General features: G+C 38.2%; 1 protein-coding gene across 1 annotated transcript; it reads left to right on the forward strand.

Moving 5' to 3' along the window:
- Positions 1-3356: 3356 nt before the first annotated feature.
- Positions 3357-17626, forward strand: LOC133622029 (lipopolysaccharide-induced tumor necrosis factor-alpha factor homolog). The gene is made up of 5 exons (XM_061984557.2): positions 3357-3416; positions 15637-15832; positions 15909-15992; positions 16129-16330; positions 16401-17626. Exons 2-5 carry the CDS (start codon positions 15700-15702, stop codon positions 16504-16506), a joined length of 525 nt encoding a protein of 174 aa, XP_061840541.1. The 5' UTR covers positions 3357-3416; positions 15637-15699; the 3' UTR covers positions 16507-17626.
- The last annotated feature ends 4809 nt before the right edge of the window (positions 17627-22435 follow it).

Below are 22435 nucleotides of genomic sequence, written 5' to 3' on the forward strand. Positions count from 1 at the left end.
AGATAGTGTGTCATGAGCATACTTGCCAATCCTCCCAAATTTTCCGGGAGACTCCCGAAATTCAGCGCCTCTCCCGAAAAGCTCCCGGGACAAATATTCTCCCGAAAATCTCCCGATTTTCAGCCGGAGCTGGAAGCCACGCCCCCTCCAGCTCCATGCGGACCTGAGTGAGGACAGCCTTTTTTCATGACGGGAGGACAACAGGGTGACAAGAACTAAATCATCCAGACTAGAGATAAATTGTATTAATTAAATACATTTATTAATTTAAAAAAAAAAAAACTAAATAAATTTTTACTATATTTTGCTAAAAACATCCAAATTAATTGTATTTTTATTTGTATTTTTTCGTGACTCCTTATTACATCCAGCCATAGAATTATACATTAAAATAAACATATTTCAAATAATTGATTTTAAATTATCATAATAATTCATTTAAAATGACCATATTTAATTATTAAAATAATTGCTTGTTTAACAACAACTTTAGCATTTTATTCATTACATTTTGAAACTCTCAGAAGCCAAGTTATGTTATATTCCTTAATATTTATTTATGCAAGTTTGAAGTATTAATTATCTAAACACAGCTTTGTTTGCATATTTTCAGGATGTAGATATCTATATATATATATATATATATATATATATATATATATATATATATATATATATATATATATATATATATATATATATATATATATATATATATGACGAAGTGGCTGGGGAGAGGGAAGTCTGGGCTTCCCTGCTTAAGCTGCTGCCCCCGCGACCCGACCTCGGATAAGCGGAAGAAGATGGATGGATGGATGGATATATATGTGTATGAAATACTTGACTTGGTGAATTCTAGCTGTCAATATACGCCTCCCCTCTTAACCACGCCCCCAACCACGCCCCGCCCCACCCCCCCCACCACGCCTCCACCCCCCACCTCCCGAAATCGGAGGTCTCAAGGTTGGCAAGTATGGTCATGAGATATAAATTGAATTAAGAGGACTTAAAGGAAACTAAATGACCTCAAATATAGCTACAGATGAGGCATAATAATGCAATATGTACATACAGCTAGCCTAAATAGCATGTTAGCATCGATTAGCTTGCAGTCATGCAGTGACCAAATATGTCTGATTAGCACTCCAACAAGTCAATAACATCAACAAAACTCACCTTTCATGCACAACCTTAAAAGTTTAGTGGACAAAATGAGACAGAAAAAGAAGTGGCATAAAACACGTCCTAGAAAGTTATACATGTAAACAAACTACGGTGAGTTCAAGGACCGCCGAAATTAGTAGGACAAAACGGGGCTCGCCAAATACTCGAATCAGTGAAGCATGTTTAATATAAATAGTGTGCTTTATAACAATTAGGGAGGCTTGTGTCATGTTTGTCCTCCTACAAAAACCATATTAAATCAAAAAATAGATTGTTTTCCCCTCATCTGAAAAAGCTCCAGAGAGCCACTAGGGCGGCGCTAAAGAGATTTTGTGTTTTTTATGTTGATTTAATAAAAATTAAAAAAATGATACTGATAACCGATAATTTCCGATATTACATTTTAACGCATTTATCGTCCAATAATATCGGCCTGCCGATTATTATCGGACATCTCTAATTCTAAGTAACAAAGACTTAATTTAGAGTTATTTGGTTATGGTTAGAGGGACCGGGCAGGGTTAGGGTTATCACCTACTCAGTGGCCTAGTGGTTAGAGGGTCCGCCCTGAGATCGGTAGGCTGTGAGTTCAAACCCCGGCCGAGTCATACCAAAGACTATAAAAATGGGACCCATTACCTCCCTGCTTGGCCCACTGCTCCCCTCACCTCCCAGGGGGTGCTCAAGGGTGATGGGTCAAATGCAGAGAATAATCTCGCCACACCTAGTGTGTGTGTGACAATCATTGGTACTTTAACTTTAACTTTATAATAAGGCCATGCTGTATAAGGCATTAATAAGTACTTAATAATGACTAGTTAAGAGCCAATATGTTACTAATTTGCATGTTAATAAGCAACTAATTAACGGTGAATATGTTCCCCATACTAAAGTGTTACCATGTTTTTTTACTGGTGCACAAAATGAACCGTGCATGAACATCACCTTGTTCAAAGAACAAAACCAACACAGTGCATAAACTCACAACAAATTACACACCTGCAAATCAGTCTGACTTCTGCTGTTGCCGTATCCGTAATACGCCGATAGGGAGAAGTTTTTATTTACACGATGAATCGGGTGTGTCTTGACCTCCGCCAAACCCCTGAGCCCGACTCACCAAACCCCTAGTGTTCGATCAAACCCAGGTTAAGAACCACTGATATCCAAATTAAAATGCATTAAAAAATAGTTATTGTATTTTTGTGAATGATAGGTAAAATCCCAAAAACGTGCAGTTCCCTCTTAACTTTATGAATGACTGTGGCCTTTAGGTGTTGCCAAAACCAATTACCCATCCACTTCAATTTAAAGACAGCATAAGTCCATTCCGGGCGGCTAATAATAAATAGGTGTGTGTTTTTCAAGCGAACAACTTGCTCTCTGATGGACTAATTTCACGTGATCAAACCTTTTCGAACATGTCACACTACAATATAATAAAAGTATGTAGGATTCCTGCAGATAACGGCTCAATATCGGTATCGACCATTACTCAAGGCTCCAATATCGGTATCATATCTGGAGTGAAAAAGTTGTATCACGGTACAATATTGTGCCTTGAAACAAGGCCTTGCTCTGCTAGCGAATTTTGAGTGAACTGACTTGCAAGACAGCGCCCTCTGATGGATTCATAGCTGCAGCACTTTTTTTCCTCCTGCAGATAGCGCCACCGAATCCCTTTCCACTTAAGTTACCAAAAACATTTTAAAGCCTCGCTCTTAAACAACAACAAAAAATTAAATTGTTGAGTACTGTTACATCATCTACAAATATACACAAAAACAACCACTAAACTTCAGTCAAACAAGAAAATGTACTTTTTATTTAAATTTTAATTTCTGCTCTAGGTAAATCCTGATTGGTCAGTGCCCTGCCACACCTGCCACACATCTTTTGATGTTTCCCCAGTTGTTTGTAAACCAAAACAATAACAAAAAGTCAACACGTAAGAATGTTGCTTACAAGTGACCATCACTAACGCCATACTTGTGTGTGAGTGTGTGTGTGTGTGTGTGTGTGTGTGTGTGTGTGTGCGTGTGTGTGCGTGTGTGTGCGTGTGTGTGCGTGTGCGTGTGTATGCGTGTGTGTGTGTGTGTGTGTGTGTGTGGGAAGCAAAATGTTGCCAAATTCCGCACAGTATAAAAAACAGGTTGGACAGGCTGTGATGTGATGTGACAGTCGTTTTTATTGCCAGCGACGTTCCAGCTGCTTTTTTTTTTTACTGTCAATCAGCTTCTCTTTAATCCAAGGTAAGACTTTTAATTAGAGCGGCACCTCACAATTATTTCTCGCCTCGATTAATCTATTTAATATTTTCTCGATTCATTGTAAATGAATTGTAATTAATTGTTTGTGTCTAACTCGTTTTTGTGTGTGTGTGTGTGTTGGCACCACATTTTTTGCGAATGCCATCCATCCATCCATTTTCTACCGCTTATTCCCTTTGGGGTCGCGGTAGGTGCTGGAGCCTATCTCAGCTACAATCTGGCGGAAGGCGGGGTACACCCTGGACAAGTCGCCACCTCATCGCAGGGCCAACACAGATAGACAGACAACATTCACACTCACATATTTAGATGTTATTTATTATCTAGACAGGCAGTAAATGTAGCTTCTTTACATAGCATACAAGTGTAAAAATAAGTTAAGCACTGTAGGAGATGAGTCCTTTCATAACAACGCTAAAATTGCCACTATTTTTTATACTGTTATTTTTGCTGTAACCATATTGAGCAGCCAGATTCAAGAACCTCCAATGTGTGCATATTTCTGTAGTTTTTCTGTAGAGTTTTTTCCCCCCGAGGAAATAATAGTCTATTCCAGGGTTTATTAGTTTACTTACAAAATGCATTCAAGGTTACATTGGAGTACATTTCAGTTTGACAGATAAGTCATTCAACATGTCCGAAAAAGAAGTAGAACGAAGCATTTGTACTCTCACTTGTCACCATCATAAAAACCTATATTGCCATTAAAGCAATATTTCGAGTAACATTTAACACATTAATTCTTCATAACAGCCATAGTAAACATAAATATTAATAGATAATATATTGGATAATAAAATATTATTATTTTAAGTAATACAATTTATTAATTTAATTACACTCCTTTTGATGGTTTGTGCATTTAAGGAAGTTAAATATACCTTTTCGGACAAGTTTAATTTAAAACTCAATCCCAACTTTGTACAGGATGTATAAGTAGGGGGTCCGCGCTACATCTCTCCCATCAATTTGGGGGTCCTTGGCCTTGAAAACCCTTGTGCTAGAAAACATTCCCTAAAAATACACCAGAAAATGTTCTTGTATGTAGAAACTTCAAATGTGTGTTGTTTGGTCGGGGATAGACAATTCAATTACTTATTAATTACCGTTTTGTTTCCTCTGTCATCCTGGGCGATCGCCCTTGATGCCTTTTCATCGCTCGCCATTTCTAATTTGCATTACCAAGCACCTCAAAAGGCTCTTTTTCCTCTCTGAAGGTGTTCTGATCAGGTTTTATGTGCGAATGAGATCCGCTGATATCATCACATGTGTTACTGTAGCTCCTATGTGTCAAAGTCAAGGCCCGCGGGCTGGATGAATTATCTATGGCCTCTATGGTATTAAAACTGGCCCGCAGGCCACAGCCACCTGCTGCTGTGTTGCACGCACCAATACTCCATCAGTGTTGGCGCTAGGAATTTTCAAAATGGGGTCCCAGGGACCCCATCAAGTCATAAAAATGGGGTCCCACATTTTTGAGGTCCCACCAGCATTTTGAACACAAATGATAAATGTATGCATTATCCTGTTATATCTCACGTTCTATATTGTCTTTTGGAAAAAAGGTTGTCATAAGCGTTAATTCATTAAAAAAAAAAAAATACAAAAGAAAACACATTTGTATGCATATGTAAATGTATTCAGTTATAAACATTCATTCAATTTCTTCTTTCCTTCATAGATCTAAACTTTACCGCTGCCGGTATTTTTTTCTATATTTTTATTGTAATATTTTCCGAATGTATTTTGTTCTATTTTTGGCCAAAGTAAGACAAAGAAAACAGTCTGAAGTTGTCTTTATTTTTTAGTTTTAATGCCATGATTTTGTTTTCACAGATTTTCCTCCTGAGCTAAAATGAGTTAAACACCCCTGTAGTGTAGCTGTGTATTTTATGATTTGTTTATGGAAGGAGATATTGACGATATGATGTGAAAAAGGATCCATAAAAATCACCTTCCTTTTTGGGAAGTGAACTAGTAGTGGGTCATACCTCAAATGTGGGTGTCGAGCCAATACCATGTGGTTACCTGGGCAGTATTGACTAATACTGACACCGATACATTTTACTTTAAAATATTCAAAATCACTAAATTGTTTGGATTTTTGATTTTCAATCACAATTGTTATCAGCAGAAAAACACGTTTTTAACCAGGCTTTTTACTAATCATGTTAAACTCTTCTTAGGTTTTTTATTCTGGGTTTTTTTATGTAATTTAAACTACTATTAATCTCCCAATGTTATGTTTTTATTCATTTATTGATATATGTTTTATGTTCTAAATTTACATATATTTTAGTGTTGCCAATCAACTTATCCCCAGGTGCATGTCTTTGGAACAACATAAAACCTATTTATTATTAACCGTCTGGAATGGACTTATGCTGTCTTTGAGTTGAAGTGGCGATGTATGCGGACACTTTTGTTGCTGGATACTTTCTAACATGCCTTTGAGACTTTGTATGTGTAAGTAAAATGCAACTGATGCTTGTTTATTTCGACAAATGTACTGTTTTACAATGCAATACTGTTCAATTAAAAACGCTTATGTGGAGCTTGTGTGCTATTATGTCAGGTTGTGACGTTGATTTGACCACTGAATTTTGGTCATTTCCCAACCAACAACGTTGTCTCAATTTACAAATGCAACTATTTTGCAACATTGTTTCAAAGTAGTTTTAAAGGACATGTATGTATAATCAACGTTGTATCAATGTCTTGTGCCTCCTGGGTATTTAAACCTATTTTTTCCACTTCATAGCAATTACTAAGATGTTTTTTTCCCACTTCCTGTTCTCAATTTGTAACACAATTTGATCATTTGAGTTTAGTTTAACAAAACAATCAACAACAACAAAAGATCAGCGAGAACGACAGCGGGTAAAAAAATTAAGCAAATCTTTTAATCATATTTGATTATGTAAAAAATATATTTAACATTACACTTGAGGAGTTTCCAAATATCATAAATGCCAAAACAAGTGTCTGTTTCCACAGTGATTGATGTACAGATGTATCTTGGGTTTTACGTTTTATACCACTTTTTGTATCATCAACTTTTTGGTTATTCAATTTCTGTACATTTTTTTAAATTGAGTACAACTACAGAAAATGCATCATAGGGCCCAAAAAAGTTGTGAGTGCCAGCAATTTGATAAAGAAGGTAAGAAACTTGATTGAAATGTTGCTGTTCATTCATTTGTAATTCTAATTCATATGTTTTCGGCACTTAAAACTAAAATGTGTTTTCTTTTGATATTTTACAATGGATTGGATTTGTATTATTTCTTATGGAAAAAACGTATTCGGTTTTTGTCTAAGCAGTGCATCAGCTTATGAGTTTTTCAGAATATGAGCGGTCTCTCAGATAATTGTTATGCTTTAAATTGCAAGCAAAAGTTGGAGTTACGAGACAGTTGGCATAGCAAATGCGACAGTGAACCCTGTAAGATCCGATCAAAACGTCCAGTTTTACTCGCTAGCATTAGCTTATAGCTCGAGGTGGACATAACTTTGTTTTTCCAACCATAGGAAGGAAGTGAGTGAGCGTGAAGGACAGTGCTGAGAAAAAGTGGATGATATTCATTGAATTAAAGAAAGAAATGGTCAGAAATATGAACGAGCGTGTAGCGAGCTAACTTGGTGAAGCAGTTGGAGCGGCGCACTGCTCGTCTGCAACATACTGAAGCAGGATGAGTCAAAAACGCCCGCCAAGGACGTTAAAATAATATCTAAACGGTCATGAAAATATGGAGAAGCTGCTGATGGTGTCTTTGACTAAGAAGCAACTGGAAGTAAATACCCTATAAGGCCACTCCCCAAGGTAAATATTGTACATTATTATTACAGTCCTTCAAGTTGTTTGGACTGCATTCTATTGTTTTTATAAACCATTTTTTTTAATCTAAAAGTGTTTCTTTTTATAAGGCATGTTACATGTTAAAATGTATGTATTTCACAGATTACATACATTTGTTAATAATCAAATGTAAACAATTGATTATTAACAATCCGGGGAGGGTGTTAGTTTAGGGTTGAAGTTGCCTGGAGGTGTACTTTTATTGCGGTTTTGAAGGAGGCTAGAGATGCCCTTTCTTTTACACCTGTTGTGAGCGCATTCCACATTGATGTGGCATAGAAAGAGAATGAGTTAAGACCTTTGTTAGATCGGAATCTGGGTTTAAAGTGGTTAGTGGAGCTCCCCCTGGTGTTGTGGTTATGACGGTCATTTACGTTAAGGAAGTAGTTTGACATGTACTTCGGTATCAGGGAGGTGTAGCGGATTTTATAGACTAGGCCAGTGGTTCTCAAACTTTTTTTGTCATCCCCCACTTTGGACAAGGGCGAGTTTTCAAGCCCCACCTGCCCCCATCACCCCAACAGAACGCTAACGCCAAGCTTAACATTTTCAAATTTATTGAACATCAAGTAACATCAAGTTGTATACATTCGAACTCAATAACATAAAATAACATCAAGTTCAATAATAAATAAAATAACTGTGCAGCTGTGGTATTACTTGCCCATCCATCCATTTTCTACCGCTTATTCCCTTTGTGGTCGCGGGGGGCGCTGGAGCCTATCTCAGCTACAATCGGGCGGAAGGCGGTGTACACCCTGGACAAGTCGCCACCTCATCGCAGGGCCAACACAGATAGACAGACAACATTCACACTCACATCCACACACTAGGGCCAATTTAGTGTTGCCAATCAACCTATCCCCAGGTGCATGTCTTTGGAGGTGGGAGGAAGCCGGAGTACCCGGAGGGAACCCACGCAGTCACGGGGAGAACATACAAACTCCACGCAGAAAGATCCCGAGCCCGGGATTGAACCCAAGACTACTCAGGACCTTCGTATTGTGAGGCAGATGCACTAACCCCTCTGCCACCGTGCTGCCTGGTATAACTTGCATCAAGTTCAATAATAAATAAAATAACTTGCATCAAGTTCAATAATAAATAAAACAAAAGTGTTATAACTTGCATCAAGTTCAATAATAAATCAAAAAAAGTGTTATAACTTGCATTAAGTTCAATAATAAATCAAATAAAAGTGTTATAACTTGCATCAAGTTCAATAATAAATCATATAACTTGCATCAAGTTCAAAATAAATAAAATAAAAGTGCCACTTTGCAATCTTTGCAAAAAAAAGGAGGAGCTATGCATTTGGGAAGACAGGGCAAGTGACAGCACTTTGCCCCGGGAGAGCCACCTTGCTTCACTGTGAAACACATACTTGCCAACCCTCCCGGATTTTCCGGTAGACTCCCGAAATTCAGCGCTTCTCCCGAAAACCTCCCGGGACATATTTTCTCCCGAAAATCTCCCGAAATTCAGGCGTACCTGAGTGACGTGTCGACAGCATGTTTTCACGTCCGCTTTCCCACAATATAAACAGCGTGCCTGCCCAATCACGTTATAACTGTAAAATGATCGAGGGCGAGTTCTTGGTTTCTTATGTGGGTTTATTGTTAGGCAGTTTCATTAACGTCCTCCCAGCATGGCAACAACACACAACAACAGCAGTCACGTTTTCGTCTACCGTAGAGCAGTTCGTCTGCCGTAAACAGCAATGTTGTGACACTCTTAAACAGGGCAATACTGCCATCTAATGTACATGCATATGTGACATTAACATCTAGGGCTTTTAGAGAGTGCAGTGCACAACTGCGCACACAACAAGGAGACGAAGCAGAATGCATCATCAGAGAGGGTGTTCAGCATGGTTAGAAAAATAATGACAGAGAATAGAACAAGGATGGACAATTCAACCCTTAACTCAACAATGAGTAGATGAGTGTTATGTGTGTGTATATGTGTAAATAAATGAACACTGAAATTCAAGTATTTCTCTTATTTATATATATATATATATATATATATATATATATATATATATATATATATATATATATATATATATATATATAGCTAGAATTCACTGAAAGTCAAGTATTTCTTTTATATATATATATATATATATATATATATATATATATATATATATATATATATATATATATATATATATATATATATATATATATGTGTGTGTGTGTGTGTGTGAAATACTTGACTTGGTGAATTCTAGCTGTAAATATACTCCTCCCCTCTTAACCACGCCCCCACCCCCAACCGCGCCCCCCACCACCACCTCCCGAAATCGGAGGTCTCAAGGTTGGCAAGTATGGTGAAACAGCACGGCTGTATGATCAGCTCCCATTTCCTCACACAGTGCAGAGAATAGTCGCGCTTTCAGTGGTCGTGTTTTGATCAAATTTATCGCGCTCACATCTGTTAAAACCTCATTGAGTTCGGGGCTGAGCTGCCTTGACGCGAGTTCTTCCCGGTGAATGACACAGTGTGTCCAATGCGCATTTGGCGCAACCCTCTTTATTAGAGCCTGCAGCTTGTTTCTTGACCCTGCCATGGTCATTGCGCCATCAGAGCAAAAGCCCACACAGTTTTCCCATTTAAGGTCGTGTTCTTTGAGGAAACTGTCCATTATCTTGAACAGCTCATCAGCAGAGGCTCTATTTTTGATGTATTTGCAAAACAGCAAATCCTCGCACAGTGACTCGCCATTCACAAAGCGGACGTATGCGATGAACAGGCAGTCTTTATTGCTGTCAGTAGCTTCGTCCACTTGTAAAGCAAAACGACTTTATTTTCATTTGTCTCCGAGTTGTTCCTCAAGATCACTTGCAATGTCGCATATACGTCTCGCAACTGTGTCGTTTGACAGTGGGACAGCTTTTCATTTTGCTGCGCTTGTCTCGTCAAGTTTGTTCCGCTTAGCCCCGCCCCCATTAGTTACTGTTGCTATGTCTGTCAAACTTTTGCTCCTACCTAGAAATGTAAAGCCTACAGGAAAAATAAGTAATTGACATTTATTTATAAAGCGGATTTCACAGACAGAATCACAAAGTGATTTACAGTGTGTATAGAAAATGAAAGCATAGTAAAAAAAAAAAAAAATCTAAAAAAAAAAAAAAAAAAAAAAAATTAAAGTGAAATCCCCTCCCGTTCCTCGCGCCTCACCTGTCATGTCTCTATTCCCCAACAGTGGGGCGCGCCCCACACTTTGAGAAACGCTGGACTAGGCTCAGTGCAAGTTGTTTTACTCTGTCCTCCACCCTGAGCCAGCCCACTTTGGAGAAGTGGGTAGGAGTGAGGTGTGATCTGGGGTGGAGGTCTAGAAGTAATCTGACTAGCTTGTTCTGGGATGTTTGGAGTTTAGATTTGAGGATTTTGGAGGTGCTAGGGTACCAGGAGGTGCATGCGTAATCGAAAAAGGGTTGGACGAGAGTTCCCGCTAGAATCTTCATGGTGCTTTTGTTGACCAGAGAGGAGATTCTATAGAGAAATCTCGTTCGTTGGTTGACCTTTTTGATTACCTTGGTTGCCATTTTATCACAGGAAAGATTAGCCTCTAGAATGGAACCTAGGTAGGTGACCTCATCTTTCCTGGTGATAACAATGTCACCCACTTTTATAGTGAAGTCACTGACTTTCTTAAGGTTGATGTGGGACCCAAACAGGATGGATTCTGTTTTACCCAAGTTCTACAGAGTTCAGCACTGAGGATTTTCTCCACCTGTGACTTGTCCTTGTCTGATACCAGCAGGGCCGAGTCATCCGCAAACAAGAACAATTCACAGTCGCATGCCGATGACAAGTCGTTTATGTATATTAGGAACAGTAAAGGCCCCAATACACTGCCTTGGGGGACTCCACAGATCACTGAGAGGAGGGGGGGGGGACACGGTGCTGTTCACCTCTACCACCTGTTCCCTCCCCTCCAAGTAAGATTGCATCCAGCTCAATGAGGTTTTGTCAAATCCGATTGCTCTGAGCTTATCCAACAGTATAGCGTGGTTAACGGTGTCAAAGGCCTTCTGAAGGTCCAGCATGACCATGCCGCAGTATTTGCCCGCGTCCACCTCATGTTTGATGTGGTCGGTCAGATAGAGAAGGCATGTGTCAGTGGAGTGGTTAGTTCTGAAGCCGGATTGGAATTGGTACATGAGTTTATTAGTGGCAAGGTAACCATCGACCTGTTCATAAACTATTTTCTCCATTACTTTCGAAATGGAACTGAGAATAGAAACAGGTCGGAAGTTGCCAGGTTCCAATTTGCTTCCTTTTTTAAAGAGGGGAGTTACTCTTGCTATCTTAAAATATTTTGGTACTTGGCCTTGTGAAATTGAGAGGTTTATTATGTGCGTGATGATTGGGGCAATGGTGGAGGCAGAGTCCCTGAGGAATCTGGAGGGGATATTGTCAAGGCCGGTGGCCTTGTTTGGGTGGAGCGCGCTCAATTTTTTAAGCACCTCATCAGCTGTGACCATTTCTAATTTGAAATCATTGTTGGATACTCCTAGCTTTCTGTAGAAGGCTTTAATGTGTTCTACACCAGAGCAACCAGAGTGGTGGGACAGCTTGTTGACAAGAGTTGCGGCTATTCTGGTGAAAAAGGCGTTAAGTCTGCTTGCTACCTCCATTTTGTCTGTAATGAGGGAGTCACCTTCCTTGATGCTGATGTTGGTGAGTCTGGTTTTAAGTTTTTGGCTGCAACCAGGAAGCTGGTTGTTGAGGATTTTCCAGAGCTCACGTGGCTTATTTGTGTTTTCCTCTATTTTGTCGTTAATTTAATTTTTTTTTTAAGGATTTAGTCAGGTTAGTTGACTTATTTCTTAATTTATTGCATTGCTTTTTGAGAGTTGAAAGGAGTGATTTGAGGTTGTTATTATTGGGTTGTTTATCTACTTCTGTTTTACACTTTTGGTATTCGGAGTATTTTCTGTCTCTGTCTTTTATGGCAGCTAGTAGGTCCGGATTCATCCACGCTAGCTTTGAGAGACTCTTATTTTGTTGGCGCAGGCAGGATAGAGCAGCGCTTTTATTGTGAAGACAGGAACTGTGAGGTCTGATTGATTGATTGATTGAAACTTTTATTAGTAGATTGCACAGTACAGTACATATTCCGTACAATTCAATTGACCACTGAATGGTAAGACCCGAATAAGTTTTTCAACTTGTTTAAGTCGGGGTCCACGTTAATCAATTCATGGTAATTCATAGTCGGTCTTTAGAGTTTTGACAGCAGGGGCGCGAGGGTCTGTTGAAATAAAAAGTGTTTCTTTTAATAATCTCGCAGCAGCCAGCTTCATCTCACAAAAAAATTGACGTCTTAGTGAAGATTGATGATTGATCATTTTTAGATCTATTTTTTTTTAATGCCTGGCTGGTGATCGACTGACACACCCTCTGCGATCGACCGGTAGCTCGCGAGCGACGTAATGGGCACCCGGATTGACGGATTGTCCTTCCTCACTGTCCATTTTGCAGTTGCAGTTTTAGAATACCGCGGCTCATGGAGGATCATGATTTCCTTCTTAGTAGCTTGACTATTTGCAACAAAATGTCCAAAACCTGTCATTTTTCTGTTGGACTGCTTTTGAAGTTGCAGGTTTTCATCACCTTATGAATGAAAACTCTCACAGTCATGATACAAAGCCGTCATATATATATATATATATATATATATCTCCTGACGATTGAGGGTACCCCCCTCATGAAACAGGCCTGTAGAGATGAAATAGTCTTGTGATTTTTTTCCCACACATACATATATATATATATATATATATATATATATTAGCCCTGTGTGTAGCCCCGAAAAAATAAAAGCAGGCTTCGCGACATATCTTAAAATAAAAAGGCACTGTGACAACTAGGCGTCCGTCAGCAACAGGCGTGGGAGTTTTGAGTTGTATTTGGTTTTCCTTTAGCAAATAGGCTAATAGGTGCGGTCAAAATATGAAAGTAGTGTTAGCCTTTTTGGATTGAATACAAAGTCTCCCTACTAACCCACCAGTGCCTCCATGGAAATGCCCCCCTCTACCTCAAAGAACTACTCACCCCCAAATCCTCCACACGACACCTCCGCTTCGGACAGGCTAACCTCCTCCAACCTCCGAGGACAAAGCTACGAACTATGGGAGATCGGGCTTTCTTCTCCGCCGCTCCCAGTCTGTGGAATGCTCTCCCTGACCACCTGAGGGCACCACAGACTGTGGATGCTTTTAAAAAAGGCTTAAAAACCCTTCTTTTAAAAATAGATATATGCATACTAGTTCTAGCAATTAGGCTGTTCTAGTTTTTATTTGTATTTATTTTTTTATTATATTTTATTTAATTTAATTTAATTTTTTTCAATACACTCTAGCACTTTGAGGTTGTTTGCTCATTGTAAAGTGATTTTTACAAATAAAATATATTATTATTATTATTATTTTGCTAAGCTAACAAAAATGCTATCATGTGTGACGTCTTTCGCAAGGTTGGTTCCAACTCGGGCTTATTTGACAAGAATATGTACAATATATATATATATATATATATATATATATATATATATATATATATATATATATACACATACACACACACACACACACACACACACACACACACACACACACACACACACACACACACACACACACACACATTCATACACACATATATATGGACAACAATATGTGTGAAGCAGGCTTTACTACACATCTTAAAATATACATCAGTCATCTCCAGAAGATGTTGACGGTATAATGTGACTGTAATGTTAGCACTTTAGCGCAGCTATGCTAGTATTGCAAACGCTTGACTTTCCCTATGATGAGGATTTGTAACTATAGTAAACCTTAGATGGATGTGTTTTTTTTTCTTGTTTACAAGCTAGCAAAATAGAACTCACAAGAAAAAAAAGGCAATAAATAGTCCTAGGCAAAAGGGTGACGTGGGTCTGAAGTGCTTGGAACCATAGGGCCGGGGCCCATTGTTGGGCCGCGAGCGCCCCCTATAGGTCCGCCAACAAATATCTATGACTCAGTGATACTCAGTTGTAATACACTTCTACTCCACTTGTGGCAGTAATGACAAGATCAAACAAACAGAAGAAGTTAATTGCTAAAGCCATTGAGACGTTTCTCAAGAGCAAAAATTATGACTAAATTGGTGAAGCTGTATTTACCTTTGCACTTCCATTTTATTGACAGTTTATTTCAGACACATATATATCATGATTATTATTTGTTTTTAACATAGTTTGTACATTTTATGAAATAACTAATATTTTTAAATAATGATTTATATTTATGCTTCATCAGTTTTTGGAGTCTATGGTGATATTTAAAAAAAAACCATATTAATATTTATTATTCTTTTTTAATTATTATTTTTATTCATTTTAGCACCACGTAATTGTATTTAAATATATTTTTCATAATTTTTTATGAATCCCTTCTTTTACAGTATATTTGATAAGTATTTATTTTTGTAATCAGTCTGACCTAAACCTTGATAGTAATATTTTTAATGAACACATGCTTTCATATCATTTGACAAGGTTGTAAACTATAAGTAGGTTAGAAATACTTATTGAATATGATTAAAATCAAGAGTAAGATTACTAATTCGGTGTTACTATTTGAGTGGACCCCAGACTCTTATGTAGTGGAAAAGTTGGGCCGTAGGTCAAAAAGGTTAAAAAAAACAAAACGAAATTATGTAATGATGTCATCTCCTGAGTGTTTCCTAGCGTCCAGGTTCCGCCATAACTAACCGTGGAATCTGAATCAGAATCAGAAGTACTTCATTAAACCCCGAGGGGAAATTTAGATAGTCAGCACAATCCCATTCAAGATCAGACAAACAGAACAGGATCGCTGACGGGTCTGCCAACTTCCGGCGCCCCTTACAAAAAAAGGTGAGAAACAGGTAAATGCTGGAGGGTTTGGTGGGGTGGGGGGTGGAGAGTAAAAAAATATTCAGTCAGAGGCTGGACTCCAGGGAGGGGTTCGAGACTGAGGCCAAGGGAAAAAAGCACACATAAACATGTTACATAGAATCAACAAAACTTGCAACAGAGGGGAGGGAGTGGGAGCAATGGGGGCCGGCTGCTGCTGTACAAGGGCTTCTCAACCGTCTATGCCCCCTAAAGGGAATCAAGCAGTGGTGCAGGCGTGGGGTGTGTGGGGTGTGTGTGCATAATTGGACATTACCTGATAATTGTGACTGCTACTCACGGAGACCTAAACGGTCTCTGCCTACCATGAATAGATTTTCTAAGCCTTGCTTTTCTGGAGCAATGTAATATTTTACCACATGCAAAACATGTTGTTTCTTAAGCTTGCAGATATTACAGTAAAAAAAAGTCTCAGCAGCTTCCTGTGAGATTTGAATACTCCGCTGATGGACCCTCCTTCGTACGAGGAGGCCACAATCCAGCCGTCTACTTTGAGCCCTTCCACCGTCAACGAACAAGAGCCCCCTTCTTATGAAGACGCCTGCCCCTCAGTGGCTCCTCCCCCTTATGAAGCGACCAGTAAGATCACAACTTAGCAGTGCCGTTGTTGCCATTTGTGTGGCTGGTCCTCATGAGGTGCCTCTGTGCTGTTCAGCCGTCATCCAGCAACCCGATCCTTTCCCTGTCTTGACCCTGCCCGCCTCGCCGACCCAGGTCATCGTTCATCAGCCGACACCTGGTACGTGACCTCAGCCAAGGACAAACATACACTGGAACCACTTATTTACGTACATTGACCAAGTAAATGACTGTATGTTCTGAAGTTGCCCTCATTGCTGATGTCTTCACCTGTCTTTGCTCTTCCGGTCTCTCAGTGAGCGAGAGGCGGGACGTCGGCCTCGGACCAAGGGTGGCGGTGTCTCAGCCACAGAGCGTGCACGCCATCCCCTTCTGCCAGCTGCGCGATAAGCCCGGTCTTGTCCACTGTTCGAAGTGCAACCAGTCGGTCACCACCAGGGTCCAACGGTGTCCCAGTTCGTTAGCCGTCATTCTATGCGTCGTGATCGGCTCCCAAATGTAAGACGTTCAAACATTTTTCCAGTGTCAAGTGGCACCAGAATCCTTACACTGTGTCTCTTTGTTTCAGGTTACTTTGCGGGTGCTGTCTGATTCCATTCATGGTACCAAGCAATTGGGTTGTTCACCACTACTGTCCACTATGCGGCGCACGTCTCTATACACACGATTGTTAATAACATGGCGTCGGAAGCCATACGACCCCCAAGAAGCTTGTGAACTCACAAAATCTGTATTTGGACAAATCTTTGGGCTGATACAAATGTGTTTTATGGACCCTTTTGCTGTTAAAAAAGAGAATTGATTAGAACAGGATAGGGATGGGTACTGAATCTGGTACTTTTTTTGGCACAGACCGAAACCCGCCGGTCCTACTGGGCATCGATTCACGAAAGCGAAAGTACGTTCGGGTAGAGTTTCCAATTTCAATGCCAACAAAGAAATTGACTGAAAAGAACGCTCCAACGTCAGTAAAGTAAGGATGCACTTTTTCAAAAATGCGCTAGCTTGATTGTAATGTACATTGGCTTTGCTATTGACATGTGACTTAATAGCAATATCAATTTTACATGGCGATTTCAAATTTGCTAATGAAAACTACGACTAAGATGAACGGTCCATCAAGCAGCTGGTGCGTTTTAAGTAAAATACTTACAGTATTAAAGGGGAACATTATCACCAGACCTATGTAAGCGTCAATATATACCTTGATGTTGCAGAAAAAAGACCATACATTTTTTTAACCGATTTCCGAACTCTAAATGGGTGAATTTTGGCGAATTAAACGCCTTTCTATTATTCGCTCTCGGAGCGATGACGTCATAAGGTGACGTCACATCGGGAAGCTATCCGCCATTTTCTCACTTTCGTCGGTGTGTTGTCGGAGGGTGTAACAACACGAACAGGGACGGATTCAAGTTGCACCAGTGGCCCAAAGATGCGAAAGTGGCAAGAAATTGGACGAAATTTGTTCAAAATACGAGGCTGTGGGGAAAGCCGACGAAATGGTCAGTCGTTTGTTCCGCACACTTTACCGACGAAAGCTATGCTACGACAGAGATGGCAAGAATGTGTGGATATCCTGCAACACTCAAAGCAGATGCATTTCCAACGATAAAGTCAAAGAAATCTGCCACCAGACCCCCATTGAATCTGCCGGAGTGTGTGAGCTATTCAGGGACAAAGGACCTCGGTAGCACGGCAAGCAATGGCGGCAGTTTGTTCCCGCAGACGAGCGAGCTAAACCCCCTGGATGTCTTGGCTCACACCGTCCCTTATGCCACCGAAGATGATCAAGAGAAGAATATCGACCCTAGCTTCCCTGGCCTGCTGACATCAACTCCAAAACTGGACAGATCAGCTTTCAGGAAAAGAGAGCGGATGAGGGTATGTCTACAGAATATATTAATTAATGAAAACTTTATTCATTACTCGCGGTTTTACGTAAATTATACATAAACTGTGTTTACCAATAATTTACCTTAAAAACATTTATTTTTTTCAATCATTCGAGTACATTCGGGTAGTCTTGTGTAATGCAGTATTTTGTGTCTATTTAGGTATGGTTAACCTGAGTGCTGAAATCGTGGAAAAATATATGTTCTTAGCACGCCTGAAATGGGCTGTCTGCACTCTCAAAGTGCATGTTGTTGCCAAATGTATTTCATATGCTGTAAACCTAGTTCATAGTTGTTAGTAATTATCTTATCAGACAGTGTTAAGCCGCTGAAATCCGAGTCTGAATCCGAGCTAATGTCGCTATAAACTTGCTGTTCTATGCGCCATGTTTGTTTGTATTGGCATCACTGTGTGACGTCACAGGAAAATGGACGGGTGTATAAAACGATGGTTAAAATCAGGCACTTTGAAGCTTTTTTTTTAGGGATATTGCGTGATGGGTAAAATAAAAAATAAAAACTTCGAAAAATAAAATAAGCCACTGAGAACTGATTTTTACTGGTTTTAACCCTTCTGAAATTGTGATAATGTTCCCCTTTAGCACTTTTTAGGCCACGACAAAAGACTGGACTGCAAAGACTGAACATTTATTAACACACTCAAAAGTACCGAAAATTGGTACAGTTGAGTACCGGTATCGATTCCCAGGTACTGGGAATTGTAACTATATAAGCTCAAATGTGAACGGTACTCATCCCTAGAACAGGATTATTCAGTGCAGACGTTAATGAGTATCTGAGGCTGTCAAATTAAAATATTTATTGCAAATGATTGTATATATGTGTAAACATTTTTTTTTAATGAATGGTTCTAAAAATTCCTTCGAAAATGTATGGATGTATTAAAATGTTTTCAATTCTGTCTTTCAGTTAGCATACGTTTAACACAGCAGTGACCAGCTGTTACATTTTTTAAAAGTATTTTATTCTTATTGCTCTTACTTGTCATTTGTTTTGTATTTCAAGGTAGTTTTGTTAAAGGTTTGATGACAAAAGAGCAGCTAGCTTAGAATGTTTTTTATTTTTTTTTATTTTTTAGGTACAGTCAATTGTTACTATATTTTTGCTTGTCCTATGTTCTGTATTTTAGCAATAAACTACAGTTTTGTTCAATGTTTGTTAACAAAAGAGCTTGGAAATTGAATTTCCGATTCTAAATTGATTAATCAGTTTCGAGAATTGATTTAAAAAAAAAAAAACATATACACACACTAATATATATATATATATATATATATATATATATATATATATATATATATATATATATATATATATACATACACATATACACACATATACATATATATATATATATATATATATATATATATATATATATATATATATATATATATATATATATATATATATATATATATATATGAGGGGGGTTCCCTCAATCATCAGGAGAAAATCTCCTGATGATTGAGGGAACCCCCCCCTCATGAAACAGGCCTGTAGAGATGAAATAGTCTTGTGATTTTTTTCCCACACATACATATATTGCGCTCTACTACGGTATCGAGCACTATTTTTTGGATAACCTTATTAAGACATATATATATATATATATATATATATATATATATATATATATATATATATATATATATATATATATATATATATATATATATATATATAACATATATTTTACAATTATTGTTTTTATTGAAACTGTTGCTTTTTCAAAATTTTGGTTGTAAAAATGTATTCTCAATTTTTGATTTAAGCTGGGATTGGGTTGGAGTTGGGGTTGCTCTTTTTTCTTGATTGATTAACATTCTGTGATTTTTGTAAATACAATTTTTTTTAATAAATTTTTTTAAAAGACATATTTTAGGCTAACACTGCCAAGAGGAGATTATTTTATTTGAAAACGTTTTAAAACAGGTTACAGTTAATTTATATACCAAATAATAATTTACCAGAATCGTGTTGAACCAAAAAGGGATTCTGAATCGAAAAGTCAACCTAAAAATCGGAATCGAATTCGAATCGTGAGGTGCCCAAAGATCGCCACCTCTGTTTACATTAATAATATATTAATACAAATTATTTAAACATATTTTTGCTTGTGATTTGTTTTGTTTTACAATGCTAAAACAACAACATTGTTTAATGTTTTGCTGAAGAAAGTACTGCTACCTTGTAACATTAGCATTAAGCAGAAATACCCCAAATATTTGTTTTGTAAGTTTACTATTAAATGATATCTACATCAACACAAAATATAAATGGTTCACACATGCAGTTAATTGTTTGTTCCTTATTTTAGCGCAAAACACATTTTTTTTTATTCAAGGTTGAATGTTTGAGGACGAGGCAGCTAGCTTGTTCAGCTAATATTTAGTAGGAATGCCAATAAATCTTTATTTTTTATTATTATTTGTTGTGTATTTAGAATTGTCTAGGGGAATCAAGACAAACGTTTGACAACACAACTTTGTCTAATGATGAATTTACTTCTTGGTAATATATAATATACAGTATAAAATACATGACAAATCACTTTCTACAAGAAGTCCAAAGCCCGAGTTGTATCCAGTGCTTACGAAAACACGTATGTTAGGTTAATTGACAGCAAAATTGTCTTGAATGTCCACGAACACACGTACGTTAGGTTTGTCAACGAGTAAGGGCCTGATCCCCTAAAGTTTTGCACCAACCAAAACATGCGCAAACTTGATAGCACGCACAAAAAGCTGATCTACTAAACTTGTGAGCAGAGGATTGCATCTCTAATGTGAGCAGAATAAGGAGCCTTCCTTTAGCCTGTCTGTCTTCATGAAAATGGAGAATATATACTGATCACCAAAATGGCGCACAAAACTGGGAGGAGAATATGAAATATGATTGTTCAGTACGCGCAGTGTGATCTATCAAGGCTGAAACTGTTCTGAGGGTGTTATTTTGCATCTTTATTTAGCACGTCTGAAAAGTACGGGCAAACTGACATAGTTAAGACAGCTTGACAGAAAATCCTTCATTCTACGTGTTTGTGTCAACATATATGGAATGTCTGAAAAAATTCAGCAATATAATTTTATAATTTTATAGCTACTAGATGACTTAAGGGTCTGGTTAATAAACATTTGATCGTTGCGTTTTGGTGTCTGCTGGCATTTAATATGGGCAATGTATTATTATAGTATTATAATATATCTTCTAAATGAAAAACATCTTGCTATATGCATTTTCTTGCAAGTGGATCATTCCAGACGCCCTGAGCGTTACAATATATATGTTGATTATGTTTTTAGAAAATGCATAGGCAGGGTCAAACATCCATCATTTATCATGGAATACAAGACAAGTTTAAAATTCATGCTGTTAAACTAATGTGACCTAATCGTACCAGAAATCTAAATTGATCGTATCTTAACCTCTTAAGTCCCAAGCTGTTTTTTTTTGTTTTTTTTACATACCGTACTTTTATTTCTCTTTGCTATTTGGGCTTATTGGACCCTAATTAGAATAAAAACTAAGAATCATCTTTTGATATGATGTACTTAGTCCAGGGGTCGGCAACCCGCGGCTCTAGAGCCGCATGCGGCTCTTTAGCGCCGCCCTAGTGGCTCTCTGGAGCTTTTTAAAAAATGTATGAAAAATGGAAAAAGATGAGGGGAAAAAAATCTATTTTTTGTTTTAATATGGTTTCTGTAGGAGGACAAACATGACACAAGCCTCCCTAATTGTTACAAAGCACACTGTTTATATTAAACATGCTTCACTGATTCGAGTATTTGGCGAGCGCCGTTTTGTCCTACTAATTTTGGCGGTCCTTGAACTCACCTTAGTTTGTTTACATGTATAACTTTCTCCGACTTTCTAGGACGTGTTTTATGCCACTTCTTTTTCTGTCTCATTTTGTCCACCAAACTTTTAACGTTGTGCATGAAAGGTGAGTTTTGTTGATGTTATTGACTTGTGTGGAGTGCTAATCAGACATATTTGGTCACTGCATGACTAAGCTAATCGATGCTAACATGCTATTTAGGCTAGCTATATGTACATATTGCATCATTATGCCTCATTTGTAGCTATATTTGGGGTCATTTAGTTTCCTTTGAGTCCTCTTAATTCAATTTATATCTCATGACACACTATCTGTATGTAATATGGCTTTGAATTTTTTTGCGGCTCCAGACAGATTTGTTTTTGTATTTTTGGTCCAATATGGCTCTTTCAACATTTTGGGTTGCCGACCCCTGACTTAGTCCATAAGTACACATATGTGTACTTCATGTTTAGTGACATGCTATTTCTTATTTTTTACACTTTTTTTCCCCAATTTCCATTGTATGTTATAGTCTTCTGACACCACCAGGTGGCAGTATAAGTGTCCACATAAGCGGCCATTAGACCCCAATTCTGTAGTGTACACAATTTTGGAAATAAGAGCTAAAAGGTGCTGTCCACGCATGTGGCCACTAAACTTTTAGAAGTAACCAATTTATAATCAGCAGTAAACAGTAAAGCATTACCACAGACCGTGTATAGTATCGCTTATAATTCAGTTTTTCCTTTAACTAAACTAACAGCGCTGTTGGAAAAAAGCTGCCACTGGCAGAACTTCATACATAATAGGGTTGTACTGTGTACCGGTACTAATGAAGTACCACGGTAATAATGAATAAAAAAG

Source organism: Nerophis lumbriciformis, linkage group LG25 (genome assembly GCF_033978685.3).
Source record: "Nerophis lumbriciformis linkage group LG25, RoL_Nlum_v2.1, whole genome shotgun sequence".
NCBI classification, from domain to species: domain Eukaryota; kingdom Metazoa; phylum Chordata; class Actinopteri; order Syngnathiformes; family Syngnathidae; genus Nerophis; species Nerophis lumbriciformis.

What these genes read in the sequence shown, in the direction of transcription:
- LOC133622029 (XM_061984557.2), top strand. Translation starts at nt 15,700, where the DNA reads ATGGACCCTCCTTCGTACGAGGAGGCCACAATCCAGCCGTCTACTTTG. An exon ending in TCCCCCTTATGAAGCGACCA is followed by an intron (nt 15,833 to 15,908) that starts GTAAGATCACAA and finishes TGTGCTGTTCAG; the next exon opens with CCGTCATCCAGCAACCCGAT. An exon ending in GTCGTGATCGGCTCCCAAAT is followed by an intron (nt 16,331 to 16,400) that starts GTAAGACGTTCA and finishes TCTTTGTTTCAG; the next exon opens with GTTACTTTGCGGGTGCTGTC.